This window comes from Tupaia chinensis, unplaced genomic scaffold (assembly GCF_000334495.1).
Source record: "Tupaia chinensis unplaced genomic scaffold, TupChi_1.0 Scaffold000262_1, whole genome shotgun sequence".
In the NCBI taxonomy this organism is placed as follows: Eukaryota; Metazoa; Chordata; class Mammalia; order Scandentia; family Tupaiidae; genus Tupaia; species Tupaia belangeri.
This window is the reverse complement of record NW_006159742.1, coordinates 871716-887378: the sequence shown is the minus strand read 5'-3', so window position 1 is coordinate 887378 and position 15663 is coordinate 871716. Positions and strand designations below refer to the sequence as shown.

The following is a 15663-nucleotide window of genomic DNA, read 5'->3' as shown; positions in this document are numbered from 1 at the left end:
CAGAAAGTAGAATAGTGGGTTCCAGGGACAAGGAGAATGAAGAATAAGGGACCAGTAGTTAGTATAATGGCTATGTCGCTGAACTCCCATGTAGCCGACTGTGGTTTGAGTCCCGGACCCAGTGGCTTAAAATCACGCCAGCACATGTGTGTGCGTGCCCAAGATCCCAAGAAGAAAATGGAGGAGAAGGGATTGCGGCATGGCCATCCCCCCTGGGGGGTGATTTCTCGTTTTCTATCTCTCTGTCTCTCTCTGTCTGTCTCTTTCTTTCTGGTGATCACATGTGCCCTATTGCAAAAACCTCTCCAAAAAAAGAGAGAATGGAGAACTAGTGTTTAATAGGTACAGAGTTTTAGTTTGGGAAGATCTAAAAAGTTCTGGAGGTGGATGGTGGTGATGGTTGCATAGCAATATGAATGTTGCTGAACTATGCAGTTAAAAATGGTTAAGATGATAAACTTGGCATTATGCATATTTTACTGCAGTAAAAACAAAAGGAAAAGAAAAAGAAAAAGGACCAATTAAAGTTTCCACCCCCCAACAGCTTTCCCAGTCATGCATCACATGGGAAGTTTGAGGGATGGCTGGAATGGCAGGTGTGGGTAAGCTATTCCTGGGATTGTCTGGGAAAACAAGGAAGTGCTGAGAGTCTATCAGAGGGAGGTGACAAGTGACTGAATGGTTGGGGCCGGCAAGTGGCATGGTGGTTAAAGGCGCTGGACTCCCACATGGCCGACCACGGTTCAAGTTTCGGACCCCGTTGCTTGCTTTCTCACTTCCTCTCTCTCCCTCTGTCTCTCTCTGATCAAACTGAAAAATAATAATGATACCAATAATAAATAAAGTTAAATAAAATAATTCTTAAAAAAAAGAAAGAGGTTAAGGCAAGTAACAATTGTTTCAGATTCTGAAAAATGACAATATACAAGGGAATTTCACAAAGTTTATGGGAAAATGCAATTAAAGTATGAGTTTGTTTTGTTGCTAAAAGATTTTGGAATCCATATATACTTTTTAAGAAATAATATGCATTTCTATGAACTTTTTGAAGATGCCTTGTATATCTGAGATAAGCAGTGTATGTAGAAGAAGCTGTAGAAAATTATTATTAAATAAAACATACATCCTTTAGGATATGAGTAACACAACATGCCTATGGGCTAGTTTTGAACAAATTCGCAAACTGTAAATGTGTCGGTGCAATATTCTGTATTTTATTCTTTTGCATTTTTAGAAAACAGTATGTACTAAGAGAATGAATCAGTTCCAAAATTTCCAACAGACAATCTTTTAAAATGTGTGTATAGAATCACCCCATGGCACAGTGATTAAGGAGGCTGGATCCTACATGGTTGACTGTGCGGTTCGAGACCTGGATCTGGTGGATTGCAAAACACCAGGTACACTTGTACTCAAGGTTCTAAAAGGAAGGAGAAAAGGAGAAAGGAGAGGTGTCCTCATTTTCACTCTCTCTCTGTCTTTCTCTGGTAAGCACACATGTCGTCTGGCAATTTAAAAAAAAAAAAGTATAATTTTGAACAAAAGGCACCACCCCATAATTAAATATGGACCATTTTATTTCATCATTTTGAGATGTGTATAGTGAGGGCACCAATCTGCAAAAATACGTAACAGGAGAAAAGTGGGGATGAATTAGAAACGGAGAACACGGCCATGAAAGACTGGAAAGGGTTAAATCATTTAGGAGGAGTACTGTAATGATTGAGAAGTTTTTCCATCAGTTTCACTTTCTCCAGGGACACACAAAAAGGAAGACATACGAGAAAATAAAATGTTATCTTAGGAGAAACAACTTATTTCTTACAACGTTGGGGAACATAGACACTGCAAGTTGAGTAAACAAATTAAAGAAAAAAGATTTGCTCATTTCTGAGATATAATCACAGACAAATTTGGACTTTGTTTCAGAGAACTAAAATATATCAGTTACATATCTGGAATAGCTTGTCCTCAGTTCCCTCTCTCATTTCTTTTTTTATGGGCTTTAAAATAAAACTCTACTAGATTGTTTCCTTAGTGATTCAAAAATTACCAATATTGGAGGAGAAAATCTGCTTACTAGGTGTTAAAATTGGATTAATGGGAACATCCACTGGTGATATGTTTTTTTAAATCTCACATTGCTCCATACTAGTTGGAGAACTGAGAAGACTGAGGACAAGACAGCAGCTCCAGCCTTCTGGAACATATCCTTAACCTACAATTACCCTTCTGCTGATGGTCTGTCTGTCTGTCTATCCATCCATCCATCTACTTACCTATGTCCCTATCTACCAACACATATACATACATACATGTAAATACATGAGCACATATACAAAATATACACACAATTGTTACATAACATATAACTACTAATAAAAACAATGTGATAAATGCTTACTGGAAATACGGAAAAAGATGTAATAGAAACAAAATGAGATGGAAAGATGATGGTCCATAGAAGACGGGTGGTTGGGCATGGAGCTCATGAGGTAAAGAGAAGAGAAGAACTCTAGGAGGGAAAAGACCCCAGAGAAAAGATGAAAACAGGAGCTGAAACTGAAGAATGAAAGCAAGGTATGTGGTAAAGTGGGAAGACAAGATTGAAAAGACAAATAGTGGTCAAACAATGTCAGACCCAGATAAAGACTGAAATTTGTTCTGTAGACTACACAAATCAATAACAGTTATAGTTAGAAAAAGGGTTCACAAACTTTTTCCTGAGGGGCCAGACAGCAAATAATTTAGCCTTGTGGACCATGCAGTTTTTGTCTCAACTACTCAGTTCTGGCAATGTAATATCAAAGTGGTCCTAGATAAGACATAAGTGATTGGGTGCAACTGAATTCTTTTTTCTTTTTCTTTCTTTTAATGTGCTACAGGGGGTATGTGCTTGCTTGAGAGAGATAGAGAGACAGAGAGACAGAGCAAGAGAGAAGAAAAACACCACTGGGGAGATGACCATTCACAATGCCCTCTCCTCCATTCTCTTCTTGGGATTTTGGGCATACATGTACAAATGCGTGGTATGTTTTTCAAATCCCTGGGTCTGGGACTCAAACCACTTGACTGACCATGTAGGATCCAGCTGCTTCAACCACCCCACCACCAGTTGGCCTGTGCCTGAGTTCTAACAAAACTTCTTTTACAAAATCAGGTGATAAGTCTGCAGGTTATAGTTTGTGGACCCTGTTCTAAAGAATAATTTTGGTGCAGTTAAGACAGAGTCCAGGTGAGAGATAATGAAGAATTAATTGAGGTCATGAAAGTGAGAGCACTGACAAAGAAATGATTTTGAGAGATTTTTACAAAACAGAATGAATAGAACTTGATGAATGATTACCTGAGGGCAGTGAACAAGAGTCAAAGATAACAAATTCTCCAGACTGAATAAATAGCAATGCTATTAATGGATACAGAGGATTTACTGCTAGAGGCATGTTTAAATTCTGGAAACAGAAGTATCATTTCATAAAGGATTCCTTTACTCTTTTAAACTAAGGGAGGGGCTGTGATTCAAGAAGTCCTTGGAAGAACAATGTGGTAAAAAAAAAAACAAAACCCACAAAATTTGTAGTTCTTAAAACCAATGAAAAGGTTCTGTTTAAGCTGGAGTGAGCACATTCTACCTTATCTTCTCCACTTAGTCTTTCTCACTAATTTCAGTCAAACGCCCTGAAGAGCATATATAAAAACCACCATCGAACCACTCTGAAAAATAAATAAGAGCAGGGAGACTGAATAGAAAAAACAAATAATACTGGAGGAATGAGCACACAGAATCAAGTGCTCTGTTTTTATTTTTTCTTTCAGCATCACTTGGCTTGCACTTCCTCATCTCCTGGGACTGCAATAGGAACAGATAGAAAGAGACCTAGTCAGAGAACTAAAAAGAGAACCTCTTGTGGGACAGAGCTCTTTAGACTTTCTTGGCCTCACTCTAAGTCTGCCCAGGAACAAAGCTGCGAACTTGAATGGTGGAGATGGTAGAAGTAGCAGGGGGTCCCATAGGCTCTTTTCTGTGACTGCTTTGCCTCAAAAAGATCAATTATAGGGAGTGCATCATAGCATACAGAAGATCAAGCCTTGGATTTTAGCCAGAGTTCTAGGAAGGGAGTCCCTAGGAGAGGGAAGATCACAGAGAGAAGGAAGTTCAATAAAGAGATATTTTAATTTTATATATGAAGTCATGGACTCATCTCTAGAGAGTACATGTGTAGAAGAGACCATCAACAACATCATCAAGACTTAAAGAATTGAAAATATAGTGGAGATCACTGCCCAGGTCCCAGACATCCCCTCGAGTGGCACACATGCAGAAAAGATCAGAATAGCAGTGCAAAGGTCTTGAAACTAAGCTAACCTGAGGATCACAACCTTCAGAAGGTGGTTCAGGACTTAAGGTTTGAACCTAACTGAACTGTCCCTTAAAACAAAAAGTCAACATACCCGAGAAGATTTGAACAGAATCCAGGCTCTCATAACATTGAAAAGGTCTGGGATATAAATCAAAATTATTTGACATTCAAAGAAGCAAGAAAACTACAAAATGATTAAAAGAAAAAGGCAATTAACAGATGCCTACCCCGAGATGACTCAAATGTAGAATTACAGACATTCTAAGAAGCAGTTATTATAACCATGCACCATAAAGTACAAGTGGGCACTCTTGAATGAATAAAGAGATAGACGTTCTTTGCAAAGAAATTAAAGCTATAAAAAGAAAACAATCAAGTAGAAAATTTAGAACTGAATAATACAATCCCTAAAATAAATTTTTCACTGGGCTAGTTCAATAGCCAAATGAAGATGACAAGGGAATCTGGGAACTTGAAGATATATCAGTAGAAATCATCTGATCTGAAAATGGATAGAAGAGGGAACCAGCAGTTAGCGTAATGGCTATGTCGCTGGACTCCCACGTAGTCAACCACGGTTCAAGTCCCGGACCCGGTGGCTTAGAATTCACACTGGGCACATGTGCGTGTGTGCCCAAGATCCCAGAGGAGAATGGAGGAGAAGGGATTGTGGCGTGACTATCCCCCCTGGGGGGGTGATTTCTCGCTTTCTGTCTCTATGTCTCTGTCTGTCTGGCGAGTGCATGCGCCCTATAGCAGAAACCTCTCAAAAAAAAAAAAAAAAGACATCTTCATATGAAGGAAAACTAATAAAATTCTTCGCCACTAGATGTACTTTAAAAGAAATACTTAAATAAGTTCTTCAGGTTGAATAAAAATGATAATAGAGGGAAACTGAGAACTTCATGAATGAAGAAAAAGTAACAGATATTGCATATAATTGAATAACAAAAATATTTTTATACTTTTAAAGTTGTTACAATGTCAATAGTATGACACAGGGCCAGCAGGTGGTATGGTGGTTAAGGCACTTAACTTGTCATGACCGACCATGATTCCAGTCTCTGAAATTTACATTGGGCAAGTTGACCAAAATTCCAGGAGAAGAATTGAAGCATGGCCATCCCTGCCCCTCCCTCCCACACTCCAGGGGAAGATTTCTCACTTTCCTTTTTACTGTCTCTCAGAGTCTTCAACTCTGCATATAAAAAGCAAAGAAGTGATCATGCTTAATAACAGTGTTTAGTCAATTTGTCCAAATCTGGAATGCATGTAACCTATGGGAAAAACTAAAAAAAAAAAAAAAAAAAAATTGTGCAAATACAGGCTAGCCATGGCCTGATGGGCATGGCAACTAGATTCCACATGGCCAACTATGTCCTGGACCCTACAGCTTGAGAAACACACTACGCACATGTACATACATGCCCAAAATCCCAAAGGGAGTGAGAGATAGAACTGTATTGTAACCATTCCCTATGGGGGCACTTTCTTGCTCTCTCTCTCTCTCTCTCTGTCTCTTTATTAAAAGTGTGTGAACCCTCTGGCAAACTTTTAAAAAATTAGGCAAAGAGATGGAGTTAAAAAAAAAAAACCCACAAATAGGGGTCAATAGTGGCATGGTGGTTAAGGTACTAGATATCCACATGACTGACCACAGTTCATGTCTCAGACCTGGAGAGTGAAAAACAGCCCTGGTGTGTGTGTGTGTGTGTGTGTGTGTGTGTGCATGCATGCCCAAAATCCTGAGAGGAGAATGGAGGAGAGGGTATTGAAGCACGGCCATGCATTGAAGCAAGGCCATCCCCCCTGGGGGTGATTTCTCACTTTCCTTCTTTCTGTCTCTCTCTGTGTCTGTCTCTAGTGAGCACACACACTTTAAGGCAAAAGCCTAAAAAAATACCCAAACAAACAAACAAGCAAACAAAAAATACCCAACAAACAAATAAAAAAACCCACATATATATATATGGAGTACTTATAAACAAATACCTACTTAAAAATAAATCTCAATTTTAAAGTAGAAATACTTGAATCTTCAACTCAGCATGTAAAAAGAAGAGAAGTGATCATGCTAAATACACCAGTGTCCAGCCGACTGGTCCCAGTCTAAGTGAAAAGACAGAATTACCTGTAAAGTTCTGTGCTTTCAGATGGAGATCATACAGTTTGTGAATGTAGCGTATATACATCTCTTCCTTGTTCAGCTCAGTCTTATAGAAGTTCTGTAAGTAAAAGAGTGCAATTATGGACAGTTCCTTAACAACCAGGCTACACACATCTACCTTTTATTATACTAGAAGTTCCATGTCTTGAGTCAAGAGAACTGATGCATTTTTCCATATAGATGTCTTTTAAAATACAGGGCCAGCAGGTGGCATGGTGGTTAAAGCACTGGATCCCACTTGGCATGATCCCTCCTGGACCTGGAGACTTGAAAAATATCCCTCTCAAAATCCCAAGAGGAGAAGAGAAGAAAAGGGATTATTACACTATGCCTATCCCCTCTGAGGGGTGATTTCTTATTCCCCCCTTCCCCCGGTCTGGCTCTCTGTCTCTCTCTGATGAGTGTTCATACTCTATAGCAAAAAACAAACTAACTAAATAAATAAAATCTTAATAAATAAATAAATAAGGGGTCCAGTGACATATTTTCAATACAACACTGTCTGGGTTGAACGCTATCCAGCTATTACTGGAAAAGAAGGCAATTCCTGGGTTATTACCACTGAGTCACACTTTTTCTTGTTACTATTATTTTTTTCTTAGTTTAACTGTCAATGGACAATCAGCCTATTCAACTAAAAACTATTAAAACTATGTAACAGATAAAACCATTTATTAAATGTGGTGATTCATATTCAAAGAATAGCTTCTGTAATTTTAAATTTTAAAGATCAAGTCCCAAAAGAAAAAAAAATCTCTAAGACATATAGTAATGCTGAGCGTAAACAATGCAGAAGTATTCTTATTTTCTGAAGAATTATGTGAACGTGGGTAGATAAAAATGTTCTTTATTGTTAAGGTACGAATCTGCATTTCTGGAGTCCAAAGGTTTCCAGTTTATATCAAAAACATAAAAAGACTAATAAGAGACTTTATTTATTATTATAGAAAAATTTTTATTGAATATATTTTGTCCATAAAGAAGTACCTGGATCTTACTAAACTTGTTTAAAATGTTTCAATGTAAGTTATCAAAAACCCAGTTTTGGGTGATCTGCAGATGGTGTAATAGTTACGTTGCTAAACTCCCATGTAGTTGACAATGGTTTGAGTCTCAGAGTTGGTGGCTTAAAACTCATGCTGGGTGCGTGTGTGCCCAAAATCCTGAAAGGAAACTGGAGGAGAAGGGATTGTAGTGTCCCTGCTGAGAGGTAATTTCTAACTTTCTGTCTCTGTGTCTTTCTCTGGCTCTCTAGTGAGCGCATGTGCCTATAGCAAAAATCTCTAAAAAGAAAAAACAAGACAAAGGAAAAAACATGGTTTTTACTTACCTGGATACATTCTGTTGGCATTTTAATGGCACACTTAAAAGCATCCAAATCTACTCCCTCACCACTCTAGAGTAGTCCACACTGAACTTAAAGGTATATGAGATTGGATTCCAGCAAAAGCATGAAGCTGTGAGTCTTCAAATGAGTCACTTTTAGTGAGCAGATCATTGTATGTTATGCAATCCCTGCTTAAAACACTGAACTACTATTATTACTTACTGTTGCTGTTTTGACTGATGCTACTTGGTATGTGGGAAAATGAAAAATTAGTGATGCGGGGGGATAAATCTCTTGATTTGAAGGAGTGCCAGGGTTTTCAAAGACAGAAAGGCCAGAAAATCTAAAAACTTTTGAAGTTGATTAGCTACAAAAAGCTTTGGTAATAGACCAAACTAGCCAATGTGGCTATCAAAATTGTTCTTGGACTTAAAGCCTGAGGTCCTTCCATCAAATGAACTTCATGCTCACTACCTAATGGGTCCATTCTTCAAGTTTTCTAACCTTGAGACACTGTTATTAACTCAAATGCATAATAAAGAATTTTTTTTTCAATTAATACAATTATCCTCCCCCATTCTCTTTTTGTCTCCTGTAGATCTTGGCATTCTTTAAAAAGCTAAGTAAATAATGCTATTCACATCTCTCTTATTATAACCAAAATCATTTTAATTAGCAAGAATTGTTGTACTATAAACACAAGTCTCACAACCCCCAGCAGGTTTTTACATTATTAAAGGATGATTTGCTCTAATAGCTTTCTGGAAAGACATAGCTTTCTTTGAGAAGAAAATAAACAATCACTCTATAAATGAATAGTTCTCCTTAAAAAAAAATCCCTCCAGTCAGAAGATGAGAATCTTTCACATATGACTGGTAAAATACATAATGTAGAGAACCAAATAATAATTAAATTTCCTAGCATTAGTCATTTCAATTATTATTATTTTTTTTACCAGTTTAACACAAGAGTTTAACTCTAATCCAATAAAGTATACCAGAACTCTCCTAAAGACAGTGTGGGATTGATCTTTCCAAAGAGTTAAATATATAGTTAAAGAGAACCATATCACTGCTAGAAAACATCTAGAACTTTTCACATGGAAAAGAAGCTAAAAAGATGAGTTTCAAAGTGATATGTTTAGTTCTTTAAGAAGTATTCTAGGGACCAGTGATTAGCGTAATGGCTATGTCGCTGGACTCCCATGTAGTCGACCATGGTTCGAGTCCTGGACCCAGTGCCTTAAACTCACGCCGGGCGCATGTGCATGTGTGCCCAAGATTCCGAGAGGAGAATGGAGGAGAAGGGATTGTGGCGTGGCCATCTCTCCTGGGAGGAGGGGGGGTGTGTGATTTCTCGCTTTTTGTCTCTCTCTCTCTGTCTTCCTGGCAAGCACAAGTGCCCTATAGCAAAAACCTCTCAAAAAAAAAAAAAAAGTATTCTTGTGGCAGTTAGAAGTTAGAACAGCTTTAAAAATTTTAAGATTTCTGTAAAGGCTATTCTTGGTCAATGCAAAACTATCAGGACACATTGTTTGTCCCAAGTGGTTAGCGATGGGACTATTAGTTCGAAATCTCTGGCTTATCAACTCGGAGACCAGACTAAACGTATTTAGAGTAGTAATTGATTTCATCCAAGGAAATAATCTCTTCTTTTGTACCAATTGAGAAATTAAATCTAGGGTTTCCATGTATGTGTTCACTTCCAAATGGAAAGCACTTATGAAAGAAGATGGAAATAATGTAAGACAATTCTAAAGAGGTAAAAGCTTTGCTCTGAGGTCATGAGACTTTGTGCCTGAAGGTGAGGTAAAGCCTGGGTTAAAGAAACACACTGGGAAGACTTACAACTTATAGGGTTTGCTCCCAAGCACTGACACATAAGCAGGGACATGGAAGAAACTCAAAATGAGGTTTTGACCTTGATGAAAGACTGGGAAAAACGGGCAAAAAAAAAAAATAGGGAACACAGGTAGGAGGTGTAACAGTGGAAATGACTATATCCAAGGTTATAAGTGAGTGCTAAGAAGAGAGGTAAATGGGCTGACCCGAGGAACTTAGGCCCCTGGCCTGGAGATGACGACTGGGTCTGATGACAAAAATTATGGAAGAAAGTGCATAATATGAGAGCAAGATGTGGCCTCCCAGAGGGTGCTCAGGTCTTGCTATTTTTAGGAACTGATACTGGAGGTGGAGATGCAATGATTAAATTAAAAAGGAGGAGGAAGTGGTGGGTGCGATAGGGAAGGATATAGTCATATACTCAGAGCTGAAGAACAGTGCAGCAAAATGAAGTTAGGAAAACAGATAAAAGACAGTCCCAAGAAAGCAGAGTCCTGCGCTTTAAAGAGGGACCATGATAGGAATAAACAAAACAAACCCAAAAGGCTGAAACCAGCGAGCTAAGACAATGACCAAATCAAAGTAGGAGCAAAACAAAACCTTAAGGTTCAGGCAAATAGAGAACAATATGGCACGTGAGGAACTTCCACATGGCTGACCCCAGTTTGAGTTCCAGACTGGGTAACTTCAAAATCACACTGGGCACATGTGTTTCCAAAATCCTGAGAGGAAACTGGAGGAGAAGGGATTGCAGTGCGGCCATACCTCTCCCGAGGAGTGATTTCTCATTTTCCTTCTCTCTTTCTCTCTACTGTGAGCGCTTGTATCCTATGGCAAAACCTTTAAAAAATCTAAATAAGAAAAAAAACAACTTTATAAGGGCCTAGAATAGCTGTTGAGGCTTCATCTGCTCTGAAAATTTAAGCAAAAGAAACCATGATGTTCACAAATCTAGACAAGGAAACACTTACTCTTCCTGTTATTTCAAATCTGATGAAAGGAAATTACCAAAAGCATTCACTTATCCTACATCGAAATATGAAAATTAAGTATCTAAATGTATGGTCAGTCCTTTGCTCTCTTCATATTCCTGTTACGTGACATATTCTATACACTTCAGTTTCCTCAGGATAGTTCTAGTTTAGCCTGTTATCCTTATGTGATGTTAAATTTTACTCTAAAATATGTCCTGCTTGGATGATAAATGATATGGTCACCTTCGTTATAATAAAAACTTCAACAACGTTTTTATGCATTTGATTTGCAAAGGAACTAGAAAGTACAAATTAGTTTGTTAAACAGAAAACTGTCATTTGTTCACAAAAGAAGAAATCACTAATATTTATTAAAATGTAGAATGGATATAAGAAATGAAAAGAAAGTGCTGACAGAGAAGTAAAAGGACTTCTATCTTGGGATACTCTGCTTTTTCCTCAGGGAGCCATGAGAGGTTCCAGGAGGAAAGCAATGCAACAGGAAAACCTGCCATGACTCTAGACTCCCGCAGGACCTGCCACCACAGCTGTCAGGAAGGCAGTGGGTGCCTTTTGCAATGTTCAGAGCTGAGGATTTCCTGGGCTTTCAAGTAACCTGAAACTCGCTATGCTTCTTTCAAAAACACTTCTAAAAAATTCTTATAAGCTACACCTAGATAAAAACGCATTGCAGCTTAAAAACGAACAAGACAAAGTATTTCTATGAAAGCACAAGTGTTAGGATAAAAGGAGGAGAAGGGAAATAGGTTACTAACCAGAAGACTAACTGTGCAGCCAATCTTCTTGCCATCTACCTCTCCCATTTTCATGCAGTCCCTAAAAGAAAAAGTCAGTAATCAGAACTTTGAACTTCTTAGGGACAAACACTGTTAGCTCATGCAAAACAAAACAAAACAAAACAAAAACAAAAAACCTTCAGGGAATAAAAGCTATTTGCAAATTTCAGTCAGATGAGGGCTCCAGAGACTGATCATCTCTGGGAATCAGAGACTCCTGAGCTTTTCTGCTGGGAATTTTACTTCCAGGTCAAGACTTGGCTCCCTCTCAGGAAGCAAGAGGGGTGAAAGTGTGTAACTATATATTCTCTAAAGTGGAGTGAGAGGTACCTGGTAAGCCTGACCTAACAAGGAGAATGAAAGTTTTATTTTTAAAGTAAAACAAAATCGCATGCATTTAATTGGCAGGAACCTCTTTAACAGTTTAGGTACTGTAAAGATTTTTAAAAAATACAACAGGACAGCGTGAGTTTAATTCTTCCTGACCTCCCAACTTTTTAAAAGAGAACATTGTTCTACAGTTTTCTTATTTCATTGCCTCTCCTAAAACAGATGGGGTTTACTGGTTCGAGCGGGTAAATCTAAATAGAAAAATTAAAGAAAAAAAAAATCCCTCTTTTCCCTCCGGCATTCTACTGGACTCTGAGAATCTTCTTGATTTAACCAAGAGTTCGAAAGAACTATCCCAAACCAAAATACAACAGAAAGGGGGAATTAAAAGCTCCAATGTAAAACTCTGTACTGGGCTGGTTTGAAGTTCATTATCTCACTGCACCAGGTTCCACTGTCCGATGATCAATTCCCTGAGTGATTAGTTCAAACGACTTATTGTTTCCTAACTGTTTGCTTTTCTAACTAGAGCACAGCATATCTGAAAAACATGGGATTCATCTTACCTGTAATCTAACAACCTCTCCATTAGACGAGTTACAGTAGCAATTAACGAAACGCCACTTTCTCTCCATGTTTCCCGCTCAATTTTCTTTAATAGACTGGAAAAGAAAGAACCAAGGGCATTTTCAACATTTATTTTTATCAGTCACCATGACAACCATTTTACTTTCATCAGTACCTTAAATGCCTTAGCAACCACTGCAACATCTCACAAGTAGCACAATTTGCAAACAATGTCTTACCTAGGATAGGGACCAAATAGTGGAATTCTAATCCAGGAAGCATTGACAAAGCAAATTGATTTTCAGATTATCCAAGTCATAAAATACAAACACATGCATATAATCATATTTCCAAAACATACAAGCACTTCATAGCTCAAAGACATTTTTTTCCTAGCTTCTCTCTTGCGCCAACCACATCAGATGACATTGCAAAAAGCGAAAACAGGAGTACTTCTAAGTTCACTTTTAAGGAAGATCTTGCTTTAGTCACATAAAAATGGTTTCCTACCTCTCAGTGGAATGCATCTTCATCCAAGCAGTTTTATACTGCAATGCAACTGCTACAGGAAAATCCTTGTACAGACGGTATGACGTTTTGCGTTTTTTCCCTTCACTTAACATTTGCCCACTCAATACATATTGTACTATCTGTGCACTCACTCAACAGTTTCATTCATTTTGTCATTAATCACAGAGGGTTTTCTATGCGGTTGTTACAGCAGATTGATGACAAGGACTGAACCACATCTCTCCTCCTACATTTCCCCTAATCCTAAGCACCTACAACACTGGCTCTAAGTAAACAAAAAATAATAACAATCTTAATCATTAGGATCTGTTTTACTTTGACTCCCACCTCTTGGCGAATTAGCAATGCACTCAGCCAAGGCTTGATGCTTGAACTTTCCCCAAAAGATAAAAGTAAGAACACAAACATGGCAATGTGAGGATACTTTTCTATCCCTCCGAATTTAATGATCATCATTTCTCTCTGAAATCTTGTTTCCCTTTCATCTTAGTTTCAGGAATAGAAAAGAGAGAAAGCATTTCTTACAAGCACAACCTAAGTATTTCAACATATTCTTAGTGGAAAAATAAAACATTAAAGAACAAAAGCTATTTTGTCAAAGATTTCTTTTGTCCATGGCTACACTCTCTCCCAAGTTTCCTCCCTCTCTGTGCCCCTGTCCCAGTTTTCCATGCCATTGCCATTCTAGTGCCCAGCCTCTGTCTTATCGCTTCATGCTGCCTATGAATCCCTAATCATTTCCTTTTCTGGTTTATTCTAACCTTTTTCCTACATGAAGAGTGGGTGGGTGGATGTAGACATTGTATACAGAAGGGCAAGAGCTTGCCTGACTAATCCTTCAAGAGAAGGACCCCTAATTTGTCTAAAAAGTGTTTTCGTTTCAAAACCTCTGAACAACACCTGCTTCAAGCTTAAATGGCAAATTGGTATTGCACCAAGTCCTCAGATGAAAATCTGCCTGCCAAAGCAATGCAGGATGATGTAAAAATTTCCCCAAGTGACAGCCCACACCTCATATACTTTAGAGGCTGAAAAACAAAGAACTCAAGTTAAGTAATAATTCTAAAAATACACGGAGACTTCTTTTATGGGCATGAGTTTCAGTCATTTGCACAGCCTCCTAATGCAGAAAGGAAAGGAACCTGAGCTACATAATCTTTTTGTAAGAAGCAGCTCTGCGCAGTCTGTTTCCTTGGCTAACTCAAGACCAAGTGGTAGGACTGAGTCTAGAACCTAATTCATCTGTATTCTTAGCCAGGCTTGTTCCCTATCTAGCAGGAAGCCTGCCCTATCCCCATTTACCTGATACAAATGAAGGAGAGGCTATTGGCATGAAAACAAGAATCTTTCTAGGTAACCTGAGTGAGACTGGGTATTTTTATTTGGTCTCTAATCCTGTCCATGTGCCACTACCTGGAACTCAGGGAAGCCCTCTACTCACAGTAAAAGATGCTTTCTCACTGCTGACAAAACTGCTTTGTCATATGCAGTGAGGTGCTGAAGCATGAGGGAGTGGTGGGGGCAAGGAGCGGGAAAACCCACGGCCCTGCAGGATGACATATTGCTCACCAGGCTTTTACTCTAAGAAATAAATGAGTAGGTATGTAGGATGTGACCCTCAGTCTAACTTTCTGTATCATAACAGGATTATGCTGAGGCTCTCACTCTTACATAACACCTCTGTTGGTGCATGTTCTCCCTAAACAACCCAAAGACGAGTAAAATATCTAAGGTAAGGTGTTACATAGCTAAGTTTCTGTCTCCAAATAGTAATTGAGTGCGTTCAAGAGTTTTCAAGTAATTTAGAGTCTTAACTTAATTACTTAGAACAAAACAAGAGGGAACCAGCAGTTAGCGTAATGGCTATGTCGCTGGACTCCCACGTAGTCGACTGCAGTTCGTGTCCCGGACCCGGTGGCTTAAAACTCAAGCCGGGCGCATGTGCGTGTGTGCCCAAGGTCCCGAGAGGAGAATGAAGGAGAAGGGATTGCGGCGTGACCATCCCCCCTGGGGGGTGATTTCTCGCTTTCTGTCTCTATGTCTCTCTCTGTCTGTCTGGCGAGCGCACGCGCCCTACAGTGAAAATCTCTCCAAAAAAAAAAAACAAACAAACAAACAAACAAAAAAAACAAGAGAGGAGCTGGCAAGTGGCATGGTGGTTAAGGCTGCTGGACTCTGACATGGCTGACCATGGTTCGAGTCCCGGACCTCCTGGCGACTTGCTTTCTGACTTTCTCTCTCTTTCTCTTTCTCTCTCTCACTCTGATCAAATTTAAATACGTACATAAATAAAGTTAAAATAATAAATATAATTCTTAAAAAGAAAATAAAGAACAACATAAGAGAAAGCAGAATGAAGGACTAGGAAAGAATGGAGACGGAAGTTACATCTTCTGGTAACCCTTTTGAACCTCCTTGACTGGACAGCTCTGCTGTGTACTCCTACAACACTGTTACCACAGTACTCCAGTCCTACAGGAGCACCTGTCGCAGGCACGGGGTGGTGTTCAATCAGTAAAGCTGAATAAATGACTCTCCGGAGCCAGAAGAAACACAATTTAGTTTCATACTCTATTCTGGCTATTTCCTTTTTTTTTTTTTCTTTTTCTTTTTTTTTTTTTGGAGAGGTTTATGCTATAGGGCACGTGTGCTTGCCAGAAAGACAGAGAGAGACAGAGAGACAGAAAGTGGATGGCCATGCCACAATCCCTTCTCCTCCGTTCTCCTATCAGAATCTTGGGCAATGCATGCACCTGGGCCCGGCATG

At 38.9% G+C, this 15663-nt stretch overlaps 1 protein-coding gene across 4 annotated transcripts in view; it reads right to left on the bottom strand.

Annotated features, from left to right (window-relative positions):
• DOCK4 (dedicator of cytokinesis 4) overlaps positions 1–15663 on the bottom strand; it is a 164464-nt gene that overhangs the window by 51342 nt on the left and 97459 nt on the right. For 3 of the 4 annotated variants that reach the window (XM_014588159.2, XM_014588162.2, XM_014588161.2), the window contains exons 17-20: positions 12605–12631; positions 12365–12460; positions 11448–11508; positions 6493–6586 (exon numbers count right to left, since the gene is read on the bottom strand). In XM_014588159.2, coding sequence (XP_014443645.1) covers positions 6493–6586; positions 11448–11508; positions 12365–12460; positions 12605–12631 — 278 coding nt within the window. The remainder of the gene's footprint in view (positions 1–6492; positions 6587–11447; positions 11509–12364; positions 12461–12604; positions 12632–15663) is intronic. The other variant, XM_014588160.2, reaches the window with a different exon arrangement.